This window comes from Mauremys reevesii, linkage group 1 (genome assembly GCF_016161935.1).
Source record: "Mauremys reevesii isolate NIE-2019 linkage group 1, ASM1616193v1, whole genome shotgun sequence".
NCBI classification, from domain to species: Eukaryota; Metazoa; Chordata; order Testudines; family Geoemydidae; genus Mauremys; species Mauremys reevesii.
Window position 1 is genome coordinate 274,268,329 of NC_052623.1, and position 22,044 is coordinate 274,290,372.

A 22,044-nucleotide genomic window follows, 5' to 3' on the forward strand; every position below is an offset into this window, starting at 1 on the left:
GAAGCACTAACTTCCTTATTTGATCAAAGGCATGGGGACCAACAGATCCATTCCAAGAAGTTTTGCTCATACTCCGGCTTCAGTCAGATGGAGCACAGGAAGAACAAGACAATGTCATAATCATGTCATTCGAGCTTTGTATTGAGATGGTAGAAAACTGTTCCAAGATGTCTTGGAAAACCAACAGACTTCACACGAGTTTTGGGAGGGTGGAGTGTTTTTCTGGGAGCTATATTATAAGTTTGTGGAGCAGTAACTAGTCTTGAACCAAAGAAATTTTAACTTACTTTCAACCACCATCCTGAAAATATCACTGCAGGGAGTGAGCAGGACAGTTATGTCTTCATTTGTGAGTATCTCTGTTGATGTTTCAGGTAATAGAGAGGGTACTCACTTCAACATTGAAGACTTAGAGTCAATAGGATACCATTTCTGTGATGCCCTCTTGGATTACTGTGATCCAGACAAGAGTAAGGTAAGAAAAGTCCTTTTTAGAGCTATTGGAATAAAACTATTTATGTGATAAAATGTGGCACTCTGTAAGGTAATAATAACAAACACTATATTGGTTTTGATAAGTGCCTTTCAATAAGGCAATGGACTTCATTATTAACTAAGTGTATGATCTTCCCTAGTATTATCTGTGTCTGAAAGAATTAGAGGAAATGGTGAAACAGCAAGCTAAGACCAACTCAGAGAATCTTAATTGTGACTCAGATGCTTCTGTCACAGATGCCATTTTAGACAAAGATTCCAGGTAAATCAAAAATATTGAGAGATATTGAGATATATTCTACCTTATTGTGCACTTCGGTAAAGAGGACTACACTAGGCATTAGATTAATTACCAAGAACTTACCTTTGAAATTACTGGAAGATAATTATATATGAATCTCAGGTTGAGTCTTTAATGGTCAGTTGGCTGCAGATTGAACCCCTTTGTCTGCTCAAGGTTGGCCCTGTCCTACAAAAGAAAGCTTGGCTCTCATTTAGCTCAGTGTGGGGTTCTAAAGGCATTAGGGAGAGATGGAATTGCACTGACTGTAAATTGATGCAGAAATAGATCAGCTGTGTTATGTAAATCAATACACTATTTTTCAACTGTACATGTTTGCAGAGGAGTCTAGCTGTAGGATAAAGTGTATCACTTGCTTCAGTGTACATGTAGAATCTCAGAGTTACAAACACCAGAGTTACGAAATGACCAGTCAACCACACACCTCATTTGGAACCAGAAATCCGCAATCATGCAGCAGCGGAGACAGGGGAAAAAAAGTAAATACAGTACAGTATTGTGTTAAATGTAAACTACTAAAATAATAAAGAGAAAACACCATTTTTCTTCTTCATAGTAAAGTTTCAAAGCTGTATTAAGTCAATGTTCCGTTGTAAACTTTTGAAAGAATAACCATAATGTTTTGTTCACAGTTACGAACATTTCAGACTTACGAACAACCTCCATTCCTGAGGTGTTCATAACTCTGAGGTTCTACTGTATTGCTGTAGAAAGGAGCCAGTCTGAAGTCCTGTACTCCATTTAGCTATAGAATAGGTCCGTCGTAGGCAATAGTAATACATGATTCCCCACAATGACCCAGCAATATGCTTCTCCCCTGAGTGATCCACCCCTAGATATCGGGAGGAATTCAATCTCCAGGGCCCAATCACTCCTTGATCTCACTGCTGAAACTGACAAATTCATTAATGACAATTGTGCAGGTGATTAATGAGATGTGGACATTGGCCTATTGTGAATAGTTCGGAGATCTCCAAACTCATTTCACAAGGAGTAATATTTTGTAACTTTTTAAAAATCTTGATGCTTCTAATTAATACAGGAAATGAAATATCTCTTGGCCCTTGTCAGTGCATTATTTTCAAAACTGCCTCTTCAAAATACTGTCTGCATTATGAATTACTAAGAAGTACATGTCCCAAAGCTGAAGTCTTCACTCCTCTTGGTGAATAATAAGCAAATGAAGAGATGAAGTTTTGTTTTATTTTGTTTAATACAGACAGGCCTATCTTAATGCCTGCGATACATTGGATCTTGGTAGAGAACTAATAGAAGGCTCAGTTATGGAAAACAAGATGAGATGTTATTAGATGAAATGACATAAAATAGAGTGAAAATGCAAAGTAGAATTATGACTATCTAGAAACCGGAAATGTCATCTGCACACATCAAATTGTACTGAGGAACCACGGTTTGTCAGACAACCCTGTAGTCCCCATGATCAAGGTCCCCACTGTTATATTGCTTAACTGCAGGTCCTGCAGCCTATACAGTGGGATTGTGTGCTTTAGATGAGAGAAATGTGAAAACCACTATCTATATAGCATTCCCAATAGGGTTACTATTGGGGTGGGGGGAGGGCAGAGCACTGCCTTATTATATGAATGAATTCAACAAAATATTTTTTCCAGTCCAAAACTAAGGAAATAAAACAACATTAAATCTTTCACAGTACCCACGTTTCTGACAGCTCAGATTCCAATGACACAGCTGCACACTGGCTAAAACCAGATACTCAGGTACACTATAAACTTCTTTTAGCTGCTTAGATCCCTTTACTGAGTGTAGCAAGAAAGACATTCCTCGAGTTGAAAGAACAGTTTTATGTGTTTAGGCTAAACAGGAGGTGAAAGTACACCACTACCCTGATATAACACTGTCCTCGGGAGCCAAAAAATCTTACTGCGTTATAGGTAAAAAATTTATCAAACTTGCTTTGATCCGCTGGAGCATGCAGCCCCCCCCCCCCCCCCCCGGAATGCTGCTTTACCACGTTATATCCGAATTCGTGTTATATTGGTCCACGTTATATTGGGGTAGAGGTGTATGTAACAAACTAGTCATAATGCTAGTTAATAAATTGAATATGCTTCTGGAGTCTCCTCATGAATAGTGTTAAGTACAGTTAATAGACTGTCTTGGTCTATCACATGGGAGTGCAAACTACAGCCTGCAGGCCAGATCCTGCCTGCCCTGACCCCACACCGCTCCCAGAAGCGGCCAGCACCACCTCCCTGCAGCCCCTGAGGGAGGTGGGGGCAGAGGGCTCTGTGCACTACTGTCGCCTGCAGGCACCGCCCCCCGCACCTCCCATTGGCCGGGAACACGGAACCATGGCCAGTGGGAGCTACAGGGGTGATACCTACAGGAGACGGCAGTGCACATTGGAGCTGCCTGCCCCACCTCACTGCCGGACATGCTGGCTACTTCTGGGAGCGACGCGGGGCCAGGGTAGGCAGGGAGCCTGCATTAGCCCTGCTGCATGCTGCTGCCACCCCGGAGCCGCTCGAGGTAAGCGGTACCTGGCCAGAGCCCACACCCCGAATCCCTCCTGCACCCCATGCCCCAACCCTCTGCCCTGAGCCCCCTCCCGCACTCCACACCCCCTCCTGCACCCCAACCTCCTGCCTTGAGCCCCCTCCTACACTTCACACCCCATCTTGCACCCCTCCCCCTGCCCTGAGCCCCCTCCTGCACCCTGCCCCCCTCCTGCACCCCAACTTCTTGCCCTGAGCCCCTTCCTGCACACCCCCTCCCACAGCCCACACTCCTTCCCACACCCCAACCCCCTTCCCCAGCCCTTCATTCATGGCCCTGCATAGAATTTCCCCACCCAGATGTGGCCCTTGGGCCAAAAAGTTTGCCCACACCTAGTCTATCACATGTCAGTGATCTGTACAGTATTTCCAGGTGCAGTCCAAATCTATAATGCAGAACAGTAAACAAAATTAGGGTTTTCACATAATGTTCTGTAATTGTCATAATCTTCTGTACTAAGTTCTTCAGAATTTTGTTTTCCATTTCAAAAGAAAAACAGTTTCTAGCTTTTCTGGTTACAAAGAAATATTTTTGCAGTTTAAAAGAATATGCATCATTGGAATGCATTGGAGACAACTTTTTATTACAGAAGGTGGAGGAAGCGACTAGGGGAGAGGCAATTCTAGATTTGATTCTGACAAACAGGGAGGAACTGGTTGAGAAGTTGAAGGTGGAAGGCAGTTTAGATGAAAGTGATCATGAAATTATAGAGTTCTTGAGTCTAAGAAATGGTAGGTGGGAAGACAGCAGAATAAAGACAATGGACTTCAAGAAGGCAGACATTAGCAAACTCAGAATTGGTAGTTAAGATCCTGTGGGAAGCAAGGCAAAGGGAAAAAAGAGTTCAGGAGAGTTGGCAGTTTTTAGAGAGACATTAAGGGCACAAAACTGTCCCAAAGCATAGGAAAGATAGGAAGTATGGTAAGTGACCATCCTGGCTTAAACAGGAGATCTTCAATTATCTGAAATTCAAAAAAGAATCATACAAAAGTGGAAACTAGGTCAAATTGCAAAAGATAAATATAAAAAAAACAACACAGGCATGTAAAGACAAAATTAAAAAGGCCAAGGCAAAAAATGAGATTAAACTAGCTAGGGACATAAAGGATAACAAGAATATCATAGAGAGTACACTTATGAAGTTTGCAGTTGATACCAAGCTGGGAGGGGTTGCAAGTGCTTTGGAGGACAGAATGAGAATTCAAAATGATCTTGACAGACGAGAAATGGTCTGAAATAAATAGCATGAAATTTAGTAAGAACACATGCAAATTACTACACTTAGGAAGGAATAATCAATTGTGCATTACAAAATGGTAAATAACTGCCTATGGAGGAATACTGCAGAAAAGGATCTGGGGATTCTTCGAGTGCTTGCTTATGTCCATTCTGGTGTAGGTGTGTGCTCTCCCCAAGCACTGCCACCAGAAAGTTTTCCCTCAGTGGTATCCATTGGGTTGCCTCTGGTGCCCCCTTAGCTCACCCCTCATAGCGCTGATATACAGGACCACACTGCCCCTTCAGTTCCTTCTTACCACCCGTGACGGTCGCTGGAACTTCCGCTCGTTCTTGCATTTTTCCCGCAAGTACCTTCTCTCATTGAACTTGTTTTGTACAATGTAAATAGTTACCTTTTTAAAGTTGAGTTTTAGTTAGTTAATTAGCTAGTTAGTAGTATAGTCAGCAGCAAAGCCTGCTTAGTTGGGCTAGCCCTTTCCCAGCACCAGGATATGCTTCAGTTCCCGGAGTTCAAACCGTGGGTGTCGTGCCATAAACCGATGCTGGTTAGTGACCCACACACTAGCTCAGGGCCGCCCAGAGGGGGGGGAGGGGCATTTTTCCAGGCCGGCCCCCGCAGAGGCCCCCCAGAGTTTTTTTTTTGGGCCTGCGGTTGAGTTGAGCTCCACAGGCGCGGCAGGGCAGGAGGCCCGCCACCCGGGACCAGTGCCGCAGCAGCCACTGCTGACGGGCGCGGGCGCCGCTGCTCTCGGCCGGCTGCTGGCCCGCAGCGCCGACTGGCAGAGGTCAAGCGGGCGGCCTGACCTCCACCCCACTCGCAGTCACGTCGCCCTGTGCCCGCGACCGCTCAGCGGCATGCCTCAGAGCTCAAAGCCGCCAAATGCCGCCCCAGGGCTTCGGTCTTGGGCCGCTAGGCCTGAGCCCCCGCCCCCGAGCGCCCCCCCCCCGCCGCCCCCGGGCCCGGGGCGCACTAGCTGCCTTAAGAGCCTGGGGCAGGCCCACATGCACTACTGTTGCAGGATCTGCAGGGGCTTCAAACCCAGAACAAAAAAGGATAGGGACACCAGACTTAAGTTCCTCCTCATGAAGGCAGTGCTCTGTCCCCCTTTGGAGCCAAGTCATGTGGACTCGGTACTGAGCACTTCGACTTCTGTGAGAAGCACCCTGGCATCTCTGAGGGAGGCACAGCGCCATTCTGCCTTCCCGGCACTGAGGAAGGACTCCGCACCTATGGCCCAGGGCTCCCGGCACCGACATGCATTCCCGGCGCCGAGGAAGTCAACTCCTGGACAGGACTCTGGGCATCACTCTCCATCAGCGGTGCTGACAAAGAAGCAGAGAAACACTGACTGGAGGCGTTCTCCAACTCCAAGGTCTTTGGGCCATAGAGACACCAATAGAGTACAACCTATGCTGGGCCATTCAGAGACACCAGTGGGGCATGAGGTACTGTTGACTCCAGCCGTGGGAAGGACACTGTTGATCCAGTACCATTGGGCTCTCCCAGGGTTCGATAGCCCTAATACTACCATCTTCACAGGAGACGTTTGAGGCAGTGAGGGTCTAACTATCCCTCCCAGTGCCGCCGTCCCCAGCCGTTCGAGAACTGACAGTGGTAGCACTGGAAACAAGGACCAGTGCGACACCGAGGCAGGTGCTGTCGAAGGGCAAGCCAGACATGTTGGCGCAGTACCAAATCTCCTCCCTCCCAGCACCATTCTTCAATACCGGTCGGCAGTGTTCCCTCTAATTTTCCCCACACATGAGTGGAATGAATTTTGTTATGTGCACCAATATCGAGGTGATGTGTGACACAGCCCCTTCATATTGGTGCACATAACAAAATTCATGTGGTGAGGGTGGGGCTGAGGGATTTGAAGTGTGGAAGGGGGCTTAGGGCTGGGGCAGAGAGTTGGGGTGCAGGGGTGTGAGGGCTCCGGCTGGGGGTGTGGGCTCTGGGGTGGGGCCAGAGATGAGGGGCTTGGGGTGCAGGCTGCCCCAGGGAGAGAGGACTCCCCCCAGATGTCTCTCCCCGCAGCAGCACCTGGGCTGGGGGGAAGAGGCGCCTCTCTGTGCCATGGCAGCTCTGGGGCTGGGGCTGTAGGATAGGTGCCCCTTCCCCAGTCCCAGCAGGTCCGGGCTGGGGCTGGGTTTGGGTTTGGGCTGGGGGAGGGGCATCCCGGCCACGCCTAGGTCCAGGCCGTGCTGCCCTGGCTGTGCCTGGGGCCAGGCCAGGCTGCTGTGGCTGTGCCTTGGGCCACGCTGCCCAGGCTTCACCTGGGGCTGGGCCACGCTGGGCTGCTTCAGCTGCACCTGGGTCCAGACTGCACGGCGCTATATAGGCTGCTGCGTGGCCACGCTATTTACAGGAAATTTAGCCAGTTGGTACCGCTCTGTCCTGGTCGCCAAGAAGTGACTCCCCAGACTCTAATTCTGAAGCGGAGTCCTACGCCTCATGCAGGAGAAGACACCACTCCAGTTGGTGATACCGTACAGCTGACATGACCCAGGGCATGCTGCCGACGGCCTGGCCACCAGCACAGTGGCAAATGCCACTGCAGTGGCCATTCTAGAATCCCTGGACTTTCCATCCACTCCATGGCCCCCAATCCAGAAGTCATATTGAAGTCAAGAGCTCCCCCACCATCCTCTTCGGAACAGGGATCGGTCCCCGGTGCTGAGCCTGGTAACAACCTACAGGACCCACCCCCACGGGACCCATCCAGGGCAGAAGGAGAAGAACACAGACCTGTGCCTGTACAGGCTTCTACTTCCTCCTCTCCCGAAGAGGCGGTGTCAGGAACAACTATCACGCCCTCTCAGGACAATTACAGGGTGCACCAGGAGCTCCTGAGGAGGGTAGCCCAGAACCTGGGTATCCAGGTGGAGGAGATCTCCGAATCCTCCCATGCCGGAGTGGATATTTTAGCAGCCTGAGGTGGCCGTGCCATTGAATGATGATGCCATCCTGGAGCCTATAAAAGCTCTGTGGCAGACTCCTGCATCTCTCCAACCTACTGCAAAGACAATGGAAAAGAAGTACTTGGTCCGTCCCAAAAGGTACGAATTTTTGTATACACATCCCCCACTGGGCTTGCTGGTTGTTTCAGCAGCAAACAAAAGGAAGAGACAGGGTCAACAGGGGCTGACTCCCAAGGCTAAAGCTGCCAAAAATCGGTTGTCCTATGAAATTCAGCAGACAATTCAGAACCTTCCATTTGAAGGCAAATCGCTTTTCTTGGAGCAGACAGACTCGAAGCTGCATAGCTTAAAGAACTTTAGAGCCACCCTTAAATCCCTGAAGCTGCATACACCAGCCCCCACCAGGAAGCATACAAGCTCCAGGGCCCAACCAATGGCCTGCTTCTATCCACCACAGCAAACAGAGACTACAAGAGGAGGCCTCCATCCCAATCCTCGTCTGCCCCTGTACCTGCCTTCCCCCCCACTCCCTGGAGACACTCGGGAAGGTCTAAGCAGGCCTTTTGATGGGACAACTTACCAGGACGCAGTATGGATTCAATTTCTCTGAAGTTTGTGGACTGTTTATCCCACCTCTGTCGTGTGTGGGCACTCATTACCTCAGATCGCTGGGTACTATGCATGATAGAAGTGGAATATACCCTTCAATTCAGTTATTCCCCTTCTTCCCACCCTCCCTCCCCATCTCTTTTCAGGGATCCTTCTCATGAGAAAGTTTTAACCCAGAAGGTGCAGTCGCTCCTAAGGGCAGGAGCAGTGGAAGCGGTGCTGATGGAATTAAGAGGCCAGGGGTTCTGCTCCCATTACTTCCTAATCCCAACGGCAACCTCAGACTGCTCTTGGATCTCCGAAACCTCAACAGATTCATGAAGAAACTAAAGTTCCACATAGCCTCCTTGGCCTGCATTATCCCTTCTCTGGATCCAGGGGGCTGGTTTGTTGCCCTTGACTTGAAGGACGCTTATTTCCATATTGCTATCTTTTGGGGACATAGAAGGTTCCTGTGGTTCGTTGTAAACCACAGGCACTACCTCTGCCCCTCCTCCCCCAGGGACCACAGGGACATGGTGCTGGCCACTTCCAGGAGCGGTGCAGAGCGAGGGCAGGCAGGGAGCCTGTCTTAGCCCCGCTGCCCACCGCTGCCACCCCGGAGCTGCTCCAGGTAAGCAGGCTGGAGCCCGCACCCCAAACCCCTCCTGCAACCCTTCTGCACCTTGACCCCCTGCCCTGAGCCCCCTGCTGCACCCCGCACCTCTCCTGTGCCCCAACCCCTTCCCCTGAGCCCCTTCTTACATACCACACCCCCTCCCACACCCCACACTCCCTCCTGCACCCCAACCCCCTGCCCCAGCCCTACATTCATGGCCTTGAGTGCAATTTCCCCACTCAGATGTGGCCCACGGGCCAAAAAGTTTGCCCACCCCTAATATAGACGCGCCACAAAAGTTCGTTCCAGGACACGCATATTTGTGGTTTACTCGAGGGCTCAGGATGCAAAGCACTACAGTATGACCTTGGTTGTCCAAATGTCATGGGGGACACTAAATCATTTTGGATAACTGATTTCAGGCAATAGAGGAAATTTGCAATGAAAATAATAGAAGTTGGGGAGACATGACTGTTTTTATCCAGACCTCAGTTACCCAAGACAGTGGAACTTTAGAAGTGTAAGGTGCTGTTGTTTCTCATCCATATAAATTCTGGTTTGTTTGCTAGGTAAATTCCAAGAAGAAGTGCATGAAAACAAAGAAAGAGAGGAATTCCTATCTAGAAACACTGGAAAAGAACCATACAAAACATACACAAGAGCAAGTGGTAGGGCATGATTATTTCAAGGGTTAAATACGTGCTAGACAGTGAATTGTAGTAGCATTTATCCATCCAACAGAATTAGGAGGATCACTAGAACCTTAAAATTTTGCACTAATGACTGCATTGTGAATTACTGCTTTGCAAATTAGCCAGTAAGCAAGCAACCAATAAAAAAGTAAGGATGTTGCAATATAGATCCTGCAAGATACAGAGTATCGCCTGTGAAAGACTAAAGTCAATGAGTGTTGAGGATGCTCAGCACTTCACAGAATCAGGCCTTTATTTAGTGAATTTCAGTTCTAATTACTTCTGACCTCACCTCACGTTCTGCTAACACACATAGTGTTGTACATAGTGTAAAAATAATGAAATCCTAGTCATATGAACTTTCACCATGCCATTTGCTATTAAATCTTTGCTGAGATGTGGAAAGAGACTAAAAATGTGTTGTGCACATTGTACATTGTGTGGATTATCATTTCTACTGTATGTATGATAGTAGCAAGAAACAGTAAACTGTTGTGTAAGCTGTTACTTGAGGAAGATTAATAACTTTTGCCAGTTCTGTTTGAAAGCATAGTAAACCACCACTTCTGGAAAAAAGAATTACTATCATTTGAGCACTTGCTGATGCAGTATGTTGTGCAATACTCTTCCTCCTCTGAGGATGTGGGTTCAATTACTAATTTAAGTGACAAGATCAGTGACCTTATCAACATCCCCTCTTGTGGCCTTGAAGAAATGGCCACAGAATTTTGTATCATTTGTTAAAGCTGTCAGAAGAGGGTTAGGACTTGAATTGCCAGGGATATCCTGGGTCACTATTTAAGTACATTGTCCAACTCCCCTGGGGGGAAGTTTGCATGCAGTCCTCACCCACACTTTGCCTGACCAAGTCTAGAAAACTAAAATAGCTCACAAATTTTAAAGAAAAAATAGTAATAAGTTAACAGCTTTCTCCATGATATGCCTTTTTGGGGTGTATGTATACGGTAGTGTTGGGGGTTTTATTAATGGTTTAGATCAGAGCGGTCCCCAATCTATTGGGCACTCTCCCCTAAAGGGGCGTGGAGGAACATTCGGGGGAGGGGGTACAGCTGGGGCCTGGGCCAGCCCCCACAGGGGGCGGGGAGGGAACACCACCCAGCTCCACTCCTGGCTCGCGACCCAGCTGCCAGCCCCATGCCCAGGGCTCCGGCTGCCAGCTGTGGCTGCCGGCCCTGGGCCCTGTTGGCTGGCCTCGGCCCCTGGCCTTTGCTCTGCTCCCGCCCCCATCCCCAGCTATGACCCCAGTCTCGGCCTCCTTACTCCTGTCTGTGTCCTCTCCTCCCAGAGCTGTGGCCCCGCTCCTGACCCTGGCTCCAGGGGAGTGGGGGCACAGACAGGGGTAAGGGGGGATGTGAGGTAAAAAGTTTGGGGAACACTGGTTTAAATAGATTGATAAGCAGATGCCTCACAATCTGGTTGTGCTCTGTGCTACATATACATAGCTCCCTCTACCGGAACCCCTTTATTAATGTTATGGAATTACAAAAGAGTGGCAACAGTGCCACCAAGACCACCCCCCACCCTCAATCCCAGCAGTTACAAGACAGGTATGCAGAGATGAGGAGGAGTGGGGCCTGCTACCAGTTTGAGATATGTTTGTGTCCAGGATTCATAACTGTTTTGTGACTAAAACGGGGGGGGAGGGATAGCTCAGTGGTTTGAGCATTGGCCTGCTAAACCCAGCATTGTGAGTTCACTCCTTGAGGAGGCCACTTAGGGATCTGGGGCAAAACATTGGTCCTGCTAGTGAAGGCAGGGGGCTGGACTCAATGACATTTCAAGGTCCTTTCCAGTTCTAGGAGATTGGTATATCTCCAATTTTAAAAAAAAAAAAGAGGAAAACACTGATCTTCAGGTATTTGCCCACATCTCATGCTTTTAACATTGGAACCCTAGCATTCTGTAGCACCCTTTTCCTGAGCTGCAATATTTTCCCTTATGCATTAAGATGATTATTTATTGTTTTCCATTTAGAGAAAAGCCAAAACGTCAGAAGAGAATTTTCACAGCATCACTAAGAACAAAGGAACTGGAAGCAAAAATGTGAGGGCTTTTCTGTACTCTAACCTATGGAGGTACCTTCTTTCAGCTTAGGAAGTTGTTTTTTATCTGACCAGAGAATAACATATGGGCAGCTTAATTCAGAAGGAGTGAGTTTGGACACACTGTTGTGATAAAACAACGATAACAGTGCTCTACAGCCAAAATGCTTCTGAAATAAATGTAGTCAAACTTTACTAATTCTGAGTCACTGAGAACAAAAATGATGCTTAAAATTGTTGATTGGCTCTAGTTTTCAAGTTATGCTATTGGATCAGTATATACGACCCTTGACTTGGGAATAGCGGAGGATAAGTGAGTTATAAAGGGAAGGAATCTCAATTTAAACCAGAAATGACTAAAATACATCTTTGACTGGATCTATGAATAAATCTATGACTGGGTTTGGACAGTACTTGCTTTTTAGGTAAAACAATGAATGGTGCAATCTGAAGCTAGTATTGCATCATACATGATATGAATTGCATCATGTTATTCCTAGAAGTCATGGATGATGCAATCATAACAAAGCTTACATCACTCTGCTGAACAAATTGCCCCATATCAGTTCTAGAAATCATACAGTGTCGTGCTCTCTTATTTGTCAGTGTTTGATTTTGCAAAGGGACACATTTCTGTTTAGCCAAAGTGAGCAGAGATGCCTCGTACTTGTGTGAACAGTGCAGATAACTTCTGTTATGTTTGTGGTGAAGTGACTTTTGCATCACAAAAGCGCAGTATAACCACTATGGTTAAGAAAGCCTATCACCTTTATTTTGGCTGCAAAATTGGAGATCAGGACAAGAGGTGGGCCCCACACATATGCTGCAACACTTGTGCAATGAATCTTCGCCAGTGGTTGAACAGGAAAAGGAAATCTATGCCTTTTGCAGTGCCAATGATTTGGAGAGAGCCAACAGATCATACCAGCAATTGTTACTTCTGCCTGGTGCCTCCAGTTGGGAAAGGTGTGTCAAAGAAGAAAAAGTGGACTGTGCATTATCCAAACATTCCATCAGCTATACGCCCAGTACCCCATGGAGAAAGATTGCCAGTTCCTGATGCACCAGAATCATTCTCACTTGAGTCAGACAAGGAAGAGGAAGAGGATGAAACTTCTGGTCCTGAACCATCAATGTCACAGGACCCACATTTTCTCCCATCCTCCTCCTCTGAACCACACCTCATAACACAAGGTGAACTGAATGACCTTGTCAGGGATTTGGAACTACCCAAGAGTAAGGCAGAGCTGTTGGGCTCCAGACTACAGCAGTGGAATCTCCTGGCAGGTGATGTCAGGGTTTCCATGTTCCGTGACCGTCAAAAGGATCTTGTCCCATTCTTGTTCATGGAAGGTGATCTTGTAGCCTGCAACAACATCGATGGTGTGATGGCAGCCCTCAACATCGTTCACGATCCAGATGAGTGGAGACTGTTCATTGATTCATCGAAGACGAGTCTTAAAGCTGTTTTACTGCATAATGGCAATGTTTTGCCATCAATTCCAGTTGGTCATGCAGTCCATATGAAGGAAACCTATGACAACATGAAACAACTTTTGAGGTGCATAAACTATGACCAACATCAGTGGCAGCTTTGTGGCGATTTGAAGGTTGTTGCTCTCTTGCTTGGTCTGCAGACTGGATACACAAAGTACTGCTGTTTTCTCTGTGAATGGGATAGTCGTGTAAGAGATTCCCACTACATCAAGAAAGATTGGCCACTCCGACAGTCATTGGAGCGTGGGAGGAAAAGTGTTCAGCATCCACCACTTGTTGAATCAAGGAAGATTTTGTTACCACCCTTACACATCAAGCTGGGTCTGATGAAGAACTTTGTCAAGGCCATTGACAAAACACAAGCAGCTTTCAAGTACCCCTGTGGAAAATTTCCAAGGTTAAGTGAAGCTAAGATAAAGGAAGGTGTCTTTGTTGGTCCTCAGATTCATGAACTTCTTCGAGATGATGCATTTGACCATGCACTGCGTGGCAAGGAAAAGACGGCATGGAAAGCCTTCCAGTTAGTGGCAATAAATTTTCTCGGAAACAACAAGGCAGACAACTACAGGTTGTTGGTGGAAAACCTCCTCAAGGCATACAAAAGCCTTGGTTGCAACATGTCACTAAAGATACATTTTTTACACTCTCATCTAGATTTTTTTCCACTGAACTGCGGAGCAGTGAGCGACGAGCACAGTGAGCAATTTCACCAGGACATTGCAACAATGGAGAAACGCTATTAGGGCAAATGGAACCTGTAAATGGGCAGACTCACCCCTGCGGCGCCTCCTGCTGGTGACTCTGGGGAATTAGCTCGTCCAGCCCTGGCGCGCCCTCTGCAGGCTGGTGATCCACCTGTCCGTTACTGGCCCCCGTGTCCCTCCCAGGACCCCGGTGCCCCTTTAACTGGGTTTCCCCCTCCCAGGGGAACCCCCCCTCTACTATCCCCACTTCGCCTCAGTATTGGCTACTGCCAGTCATTGTCTAGCCCCACACCCTGGGGCAGACTGCAGTATCAGCCTACTCATCACAGGCAAAGGGGTTGGACCTGCTGCCTTTGCCTACCCCTGAGTTGCCCCTTGCAATCCGCAGTACCTCTTGGCCTATAGCTAGGCTGCAGCCTGGGGCTTTCCAGGCTGGAGCTCCCCAGCTCCTCAGCCTTTCCCCAGCCCTGCTTCACTCAGGTATCCAGTCTCTAGCTCCCTGCAGCCAGGCCCTTCTCCCTCTTCAGGCAGAGGAAGACTGTCTGTGCTTCTGGCTTCCCTGGCCTTCTTATAAGGCCCTGTGGCTCAGTTTGGGGCGTGGCCTCACCTGCAGCCACTTCCTCAATCAGCCCAGCCTAAAGGCTGTTTTCTTGAGCCTCGGCCCCTTCCCAGGGCTGTTTTTAACCCCTTCAGGGCCGGAGCAGGGGTCCACCCTGCTACAGAACCCATCAATGCTTGCAGACTATTGCTGGACAGTGACAAGAGATGCTCCATTTAATGAATACAAGAGACAAGCCAAGAAGCGCCGAGTAGACACTGAATAGGACTAAACTATGTACATAATAGTTTTTTGCCTTTGTTTCATAATAAATTTTAGTTAGATAACCCTTTTGCTGATTTTTAAAGTGTTACATAAACAGGACAGGTGAAATATTATCATGTAAAGCAACCATAAACACATGAAAAGACCTAGGTTTACAATTTATGATTAAAACTCTACTATCTACACAATATATAGACATAAAATGTAAAAACTTAAATATCTTAGAAACAGTAGCCAATCGGTTGTTTTAATAGTCATATTTGAATTCAGCACATCAAAATACATAATAAATAGCACATTTTATCTCTGAAGCAGACAACTTCTCAAAAATTGTAGACCAGTGTAATTAATCTGAAAAAGATCACTTCTTTTTACTGTAAAATGTATTTATCTTAGGTCACAGGTTTCCAGTGAAAGGAAGGTATCAACATCCAAGAATCTGAGAGAGGCCAAAGATGCTAAAATTCAGTCTCCACTAGCATGTTATTTGATAGCCTCGCCCTTTCAGTAGGGACATGCATAGGGGTAGGGGATTTGACCAGATCCCCTCTGACCTCAGAAGCCACCTACTACTCTCCCTCTACTTCTGTAAAAACTTTCTCTCCATGATTTCCTTCCTATGGGGATTTCTGTCAGTCCTTTAAAATGTTACTCTTCTCGCATTTCTCCATCAATCCTATCAAACATTTTGGGGCCTGTAAAGAGGAGGGAAAGAAGAGGGTTATTGGGGTTCTAGAGAAAAAGGCATGGATGGTTCTAAATAATCTTGGAAACCTTTTCAGCCCAGAATTCTGAATATCAAAATATTTTCACTATTCATGATATGTAATGCCGACTCACATACCTTCCTACCTTTCAAAGGAGGTAACATGGTACTTGGCATTTATTAACTGACCAAGCTAGCATCTCTTGTGTTTAATTGTGTCAAAAGCACACTGTCAGCATTGTTGGATATAAAATCTGATTCCCTTATAACAAGTAGCATGTTTAAATTAATACTTTAGTACACTATAGACAAATACACATGCCCAATCATGTTCCCCTTAAAGTCCATGGGAATTTTACCATTAGATCGAAATGGAATAGAACGGGACTTCTGGCATATCAATGACAAGACCACTGCTGAGTGATCACAAAATAAACCAGGGATCAGCAACCTATGGCATGTGTGCCATAGGCATCACGCGAGCTGATTTTCAGTGGCACTCACACTGCCTGGGTCCCGGCCGCCAGCCCCGGGGCTCTGCTGCCAGCCTAGGGTTCTATCTGCCAGCCCCTGGCCAGCCAGGATCCCGGCCGCCGGCCCTGGGTCCCAGCCACCGGTCCGGGGGGCTCCATTACCAGCCTGTGATACCGGCCCCCTGCCAGCCAGGGTCCTGGTAGTCAGCCCCGCTCAGCCCGCTGCCAGCCTGGGGTCCCAGCCACCAGGCCCACTCAGCCCACTGCCAGCCTGGGGTACTGGCCACCAGCCCCCTGCCAGCCGGGGTTCTGTCTGCCGGCCCGCTCAGCCTGCTGCCGGTCCCTGACACTGGTCCGGAGGGCTCCACTTCCAGCTGTGGCCCACTGGCCCCAGCCTGAGAGAGTGAGGGGTGCAGACAGGGGCAAGAGGGGGCACAGCTCAGCACCCCCACCTTAAAAATTGTTCCAGAGCCACTGGGATATTTTAAGTCCTGATTTGCTGCTTATATCACCACATGGAACAGCGCACTTCGTGTGATGTTGTGCGTGCCACCTATCGCAATTTTTTTTTCTGCTGTGAGTTGAGGGGTACATTTGACAAAATGTCAGCGCCCAAGAAAGCAAAGTTAGATGTCCGTTCATTTCAGCCTTCTTGGACAGACACATTTGGATTTATTCAAAAGAAGGACCATGCTGTTTGTGCTTTCTGTTGTGAAAGTGTTGTTTGTCGCACATCAAGTGTTCGACGACATTTTGAAATGAAGCACAAGAAAACCTTTCTTAACGAAGCAGACACGACTGAATCGATCAAAAAGGCAGGAGCAGGATATGAGAAGCAAAGCAGTGTTTTTAAATGTTTAAGTGTAAGTAAAAATCAAGCTACAGAAGGAAGTTACAAGTTTGCACAGTGCATTGCAAAAAAACAGAAAGCTGTTTACAGATGGGGAATATATAAAAGAAGTTTTTCTTCGAGTGCTTGCTCATATCGATTCCAGTTAGGTGTGCCTAATTGGAATGGATATGAGCAACACATCTCGAAGAATAACAGTTACAAAGGTGAGTAACCATCTTTTTTTTCAGCAGTTCAGAGGTTTTGTTCAATGATTTGCCAAATAAAGATACGATTGTATTTAGAATAAAAGAACTGCCTGTCTCTGCCAGAACAGTTGAGAGATACATAAGCAAAATGGCAGAAAACATTAATGAAAAGCAGATGACAGCATTAAAAGACACAGCAGTGTTTAGTGTTGCAGTTGATGACATCGTGGATATAAACAACATTCCACGTTTGGCAGTTGTTGCAAGATATTGTGCTTCCAATGAAATCCAAGAGGAACTTTGTTGCCTAAAACCCCTGCATGGCACAACAAAGGGGGAAGATATAGCAGAAAGTTTTGTGAGCCATTTTGAAGAATGAGGAGTTGACATCAGAAAAATATTGTGTGTGACAACAGATGGTGCTCCTACCATGGTTGGAAAACAGAAGGGATTTGTAAAGTTACTTGAAGATCAAATTGGCCGCCCAACAGTCAAATTTCACTGTATCATCCATCAAGAAAACCTGTGTGCTATGATTTCTAATTTAGAGCTTAATAATGTGATGAATACAGTGGTGCGAATTGTGAATTTCCTTGTTGCTCAATCTGCTTTGACTCATAGACAGTTTCAAGCACTGCTAGAAGAGATGGACACTGCTTATAATGGCATTCCACTTCACAGCAACATTCGGTGGCTAAGTCATGGCAAGATTTTGGTGCGCTTTGTAGATTGTTTTGATGCAATCAAGGCCTTTTTGTCGGAAAAAGGACAAAACTACCCCGAACTGGATGATGACAAATGGCTGTGAAAGTTCATGTTTCCAACTGACATCACAGCTCACCTAAACGAACTCATCCTCTGTCTCCAGGGGGCAGGGCAAACAGATCTGTATCTTTATGAAGCCTGGAAGGCATTTGTTGTAAAAGTAGCAGGTTTTTTTCCTCGGGATATTCAAACTTCTACTTTCCACTACTTCCAACACATAAAAGAGTTATCGACACATTGCACTGTCAGTGTCGATGAGATTGGAATGTACATGCAAGAACAGAAATCAGAATTTTCTGACAGATTTCAAGATTTCCAGCTGTTTGGCCCAATGCTTTCTTTTCTAATTAAACCTGAAAACTTCAACGAAGTGACTTGGATTTGTCTGAATTTCAGTGGATGGGTGTTGAAGATTTCAAAATGCAGCTCATTCAGTTAAAAAACTCAGAATTGTGGGCATCAAAGTTTGGAGATCTGCGGAGTGCACTTGAAGCTACCGAGAGAGATCATGGGGCCTTTATTCTGACCTGCTGGACATCCCTGCCAGTGAAATTTAACTGTTTGAAGAAAATTGCATTTGCAATGCGTTCAGCATTTGGATCCACATCCCTGTGTGAACAGGTATTTCCATACATGAGATCTGTCCTCGGTCCCTTTAGGAGCCTATTAACAACTGATCACTCAGAAGCCTGCATGCAGCTTAAAGTATCCAAATACGTGCCAGACATTGGAAAACTCAGCAAGGAAAAGCAAGAGCAAGGATCACACTAAACTGATAAGATCTGCATTTTAATTTAATTTTAAATGAAGCTTCTTAAACATTTTAAAAACCTTATTTAGTTTAGTTATATAAGATTGCAATCTTGTAATAATTTAGTTATATAATATAGCAGGGCTTGGCAACCTTTCAAAAGTGGTGTGCCGAGTCTTCATTTATTCACTCTAATTTAAGGTTTCACATGCCAGTAATACATTTTAAGATTTTTAGAAGGTCTCTTTCTCTAAGTCTATAATATATAACTAAACTACTGTTGTATGTAAAGTAAATAAGGTTCTTAAAATGTTTAAGAAGCTTCATTTAAAATTAAATTAAAATGCATAACCCCCAGGGCAGTGTGAGTGCCACTGAAAATCAGCTCGTGTGCCACCTTCGGCACGCGTGCCATAGGTTGCCTACCCCGTAATATAGACTTAGAGAGAGAGACGTTCTAACAACGTTCAAATGTATTACTGGCATGCGAAACATTAAATTAGAGTGAATAAATGAAGACTTGGCACACCACTTCTGAAAGGTTGCTGACCCCTGAAATAAACCTTCTTATGTTCAGGCAGTAAATTGAAATTTACAAGAATCCTGCTGTTTCAGGTACACTGCCTGCTAACAGGAAAGAAACAATACTATCACTCATGTCTAGAACACACAAACACACCACAGTCAGACACACAGTTGGTAGGCAGGTCAAAAGGAAGTTCCCGTAAATTGTTGCATAACCCAAATGCTGTTGGCCAAGAACAGCTATGTAGCAATCAAATGAGTGTTCTGTTAACCTAGCCAAGTTTAAAGGGGATTCACGGAAGGACTCAGGTCTTCGCTGTAAATATAGTGGCCTCAGGATGGGTGGGTGTTTTTATTATTATTTATTTAGTAATTAGAAATGTATAACTGATGATTCTGTTTCAACTTATCCTATCTCGCAAGTCCCATGTGTAAAGTTACACATGTGCATTAGTGTTTGCAGGACTGGAGCCTTAGATTGGAAGCCCGAAAGCTTCAGGGGAAGTATTGTGTCTTTCTGTGTATGGGGGCAGCACCTAGTATACTGTGGGCTCTTTCAGAATACAAAAAATAGTAATTAATAATGCACTGTATATCTAGAACTTAATACACATTTGGTACTGATCAACTGTTGTCTCAGACTTCCCATTTCTAACCATAGTGCAGCTTCCATCCTGCCTGTTGATTTAAAGGATGCATGGTGTATCTTCCTGTTTTTTCCCAGATACATCTTACTCAGAAAGTAAAACTGATGGAGTTGCACAGTGTGTGCAGGGAACATGGGAATGAAGTTCTAAAGCAGGAAAGAGAGTCTTGGATCTTTTGTTATTAGAATAAGCCTTGTGCAACAAAATCAGAGTGATCTCAGAGTCTGCCATTTTACTTACACTGTTCTGTTGGTGGTCAGTGGGGCTCTGCGGCGGCACAGGGGATCATCAGCATAGAATCTCTTACAAGTTCAGGGCCTACGTCTGATACTGAAGTTCAAAATGGTATCTCATATTTGTGTTTTTCTCCCCATCCCACTTTGGCCCCCTCTTGATACAACTAGGAGCCCCCCAACTCTAGCCCCTTAGAACCAGATTTTTTAAAATCTGGTTCCACAATTGAGGTCAGATTTTCAAAAGAATTCAGTATGTTGGGTGCTGAATTCTTTAGTTTGTAGGAGCTGAGCTCTTTTGAAAATGAGACTCTTATTGTGGGTCCTGATCACTGAAAATCTAGCCCTAAAGTCAAGATTTTCAAAAAATTAGAGCTTTAAGTCATGCTCTTAAATCTCTGTGTAAATACCTACATAAAGTGGCCAGTTTTTCAAAAGTGCTGAGTGCCAGCAGTATCCATACAGGTCAATGGGCGCCTTTGAGCGTTCAGCACTTTTAAAATTCAGGCCAGTTATTTAGACGCCTAACTTTAGGTTCCTATTTAAAAAAAAAAAATCTCGTCCAAACTGTTCAGAATTGGTTTAGAGAAACCGTGTTTTAGATTGTGTTTAGAAACTGTTTTCAAACATGATGCTTTTTCTTGTGCAGGTAAATACAAGCCTGTTTGCTATTTTCCCTTTATTGACTCCCATTGTGTACGATAAGTAAAATTGTAAAAGATGTTTGGAATTATTTAATTGCTTTAGTCTACGGAGAGCTCTCCGAACAATAGTAGCATGAAGTAAGTTATTGGTTTGTGGTGTCAATGGTGTCATTCTGTCATATGATTTATACGTTTCTCTTTTCAAAGGTTTCAGTCTATCTCCCCTTTAGTTCCAGAAGCAATGATGTCACCAAAGTCCAGGTACTTGTATTTGAGCAGAAAGAATCTTGTGATCTAGGAGGTTATAGTTCCTATTATAAATCATGCTGTCCAGAAGGATCAATCTGCATCCTTCCCTAATATGATGGTTAGCTTTTGTTTGTTTCTTTATTTTTTTACCCTCAGTACCCCTCATACATGGGATTTTAAAACAGTGGGCCCAGCTGAGAAGTGAAGGTGCAAAAAGGGCATTAATTAAGGCCACAAGTCTAAATTAGTCCTACTCAAAGAGTGTCAGTCCAAACTAGGATTTAGTGATAGAGAGCATATAAAGTATTTGTAAATTTCAGGCATAGTAGACTGGTGAGCCAAAACAATGTTACAAGTATTACATAACCCAGCTTGAAGAGGCCAGTAGGAAAGATTCTGGTTGACACGGTAGACAGCACTTGTCAGGCAGGCTGCTAAATCATGAGGAATCAAGGAATTACCAAAAAAAAAAAAAAGGAAACCTCACGGCCACTCAGGCCACCACCTAAAGGAGCCTTGTCAGGGGCCCTCAGATGGCCCAGGAACACTAAATATTGTATTCAAAAAGTACAGTGATACGCAACCTGCTTTAGTAAGCACTGCCACTTATTAAAAGCTACATTAGTTCTACAAATAAAGTGATGTGCACAAAGGGCCAGATTCTCTACTAGCATAAACCAGCATAACTCCATTGACTTCAGTAGAGCAATGATATTTTACACCAGCTGAGTGTTTGGCCCAAAATCTTTTTAAAAGACTCTCAATCGGGATAGTGAGTTTCATCTTAAAGAATCTTGCTGTGGTCCTTCTCACTGTTATGCAGTGCCAGAGATATAGTTGAGCAGAACATAAATAAAAGATGATAAATCCATGTCTCTACTACCGTTGATTCATTTGTTTTATTAGTTCATGAACCTGGTAAAGAGACCCAGTCATCCCAAAAATCATATTTGTAAAATTATTTCATGTATTAGCTTTGCCACTAAAAATGATTAAGAAACATAAAACTGAATCTCTTTGCACATAAAATTAATATTCCATGAGTCTTCCTGCTTGATTTTTTTCTCAGTTTGCACTACCATCCCCAAATTAAGAATTCCAGGAACAAGGTCTATCATGTCACCCAGTGTTTTACATCAGTCTGAATGTCCCCAGTACCTCTACATCCTGCTTCACTCCCATGGTCAGTCTATTCTGCCCATCCCAACAACAATCCAACCAGAAAGTTCAGCCTTCATGAAACCACTCAGCCTCAACCAATTACCCCTCTCCCACTTGAACAAACCACCCAACTTCTACCCAAGTTTTCACCTTCTGGGGAAATCATTGAACCAATTTGCACTCCCTCAACAAACCATTGAGCAGCAGCACAATGCCATTTTCTCTTTCCGTCTCTCACTCAGTTTCATTAAGAGTAGACTAATAATAATAACACTGCTCTACAGCCAAAATGCTTCTGAAATAAATGTAGTCAAACTTTACTAATTCTGGGTCACTGAGAATGAAAATGATGCTAAAAATGTGTGATTGGC

The 22,044-nt window shown here is 45.4% G+C and overlaps 1 protein-coding gene across 8 annotated transcripts in view; it reads left to right on the forward strand.

Moving 5' to 3' along the window:
- The window catches only part of AGBL3 (AGBL carboxypeptidase 3), a 61,773-nt gene that overhangs the window by 19,906 nt on the left and 19,823 nt on the right, over window positions 1–22,044 (forward strand). For 6 of the 8 annotated variants that reach the window (XM_039519342.1, XM_039519339.1, XM_039519344.1 and 3 more), the window contains exons 10-15: window positions 375–475; window positions 636–757; window positions 2,469–2,535; window positions 9,272–9,370; window positions 11,390–11,458; window positions 20,471–20,524. In XM_039519342.1, coding sequence (XP_039375276.1) covers window positions 375–475; window positions 636–757; window positions 2,469–2,535; window positions 9,272–9,370; window positions 11,390–11,458; window positions 20,471–20,524 — 512 coding nt within the window. The remainder of the gene's footprint in view (window positions 1–374; window positions 476–635; window positions 758–2,468; window positions 2,536–9,271; window positions 9,371–11,389; window positions 11,459–20,470; window positions 20,525–22,044) is intronic. The other 2 variants (XM_039519340.1, XM_039519341.1) reach the window with 1 other exon arrangement.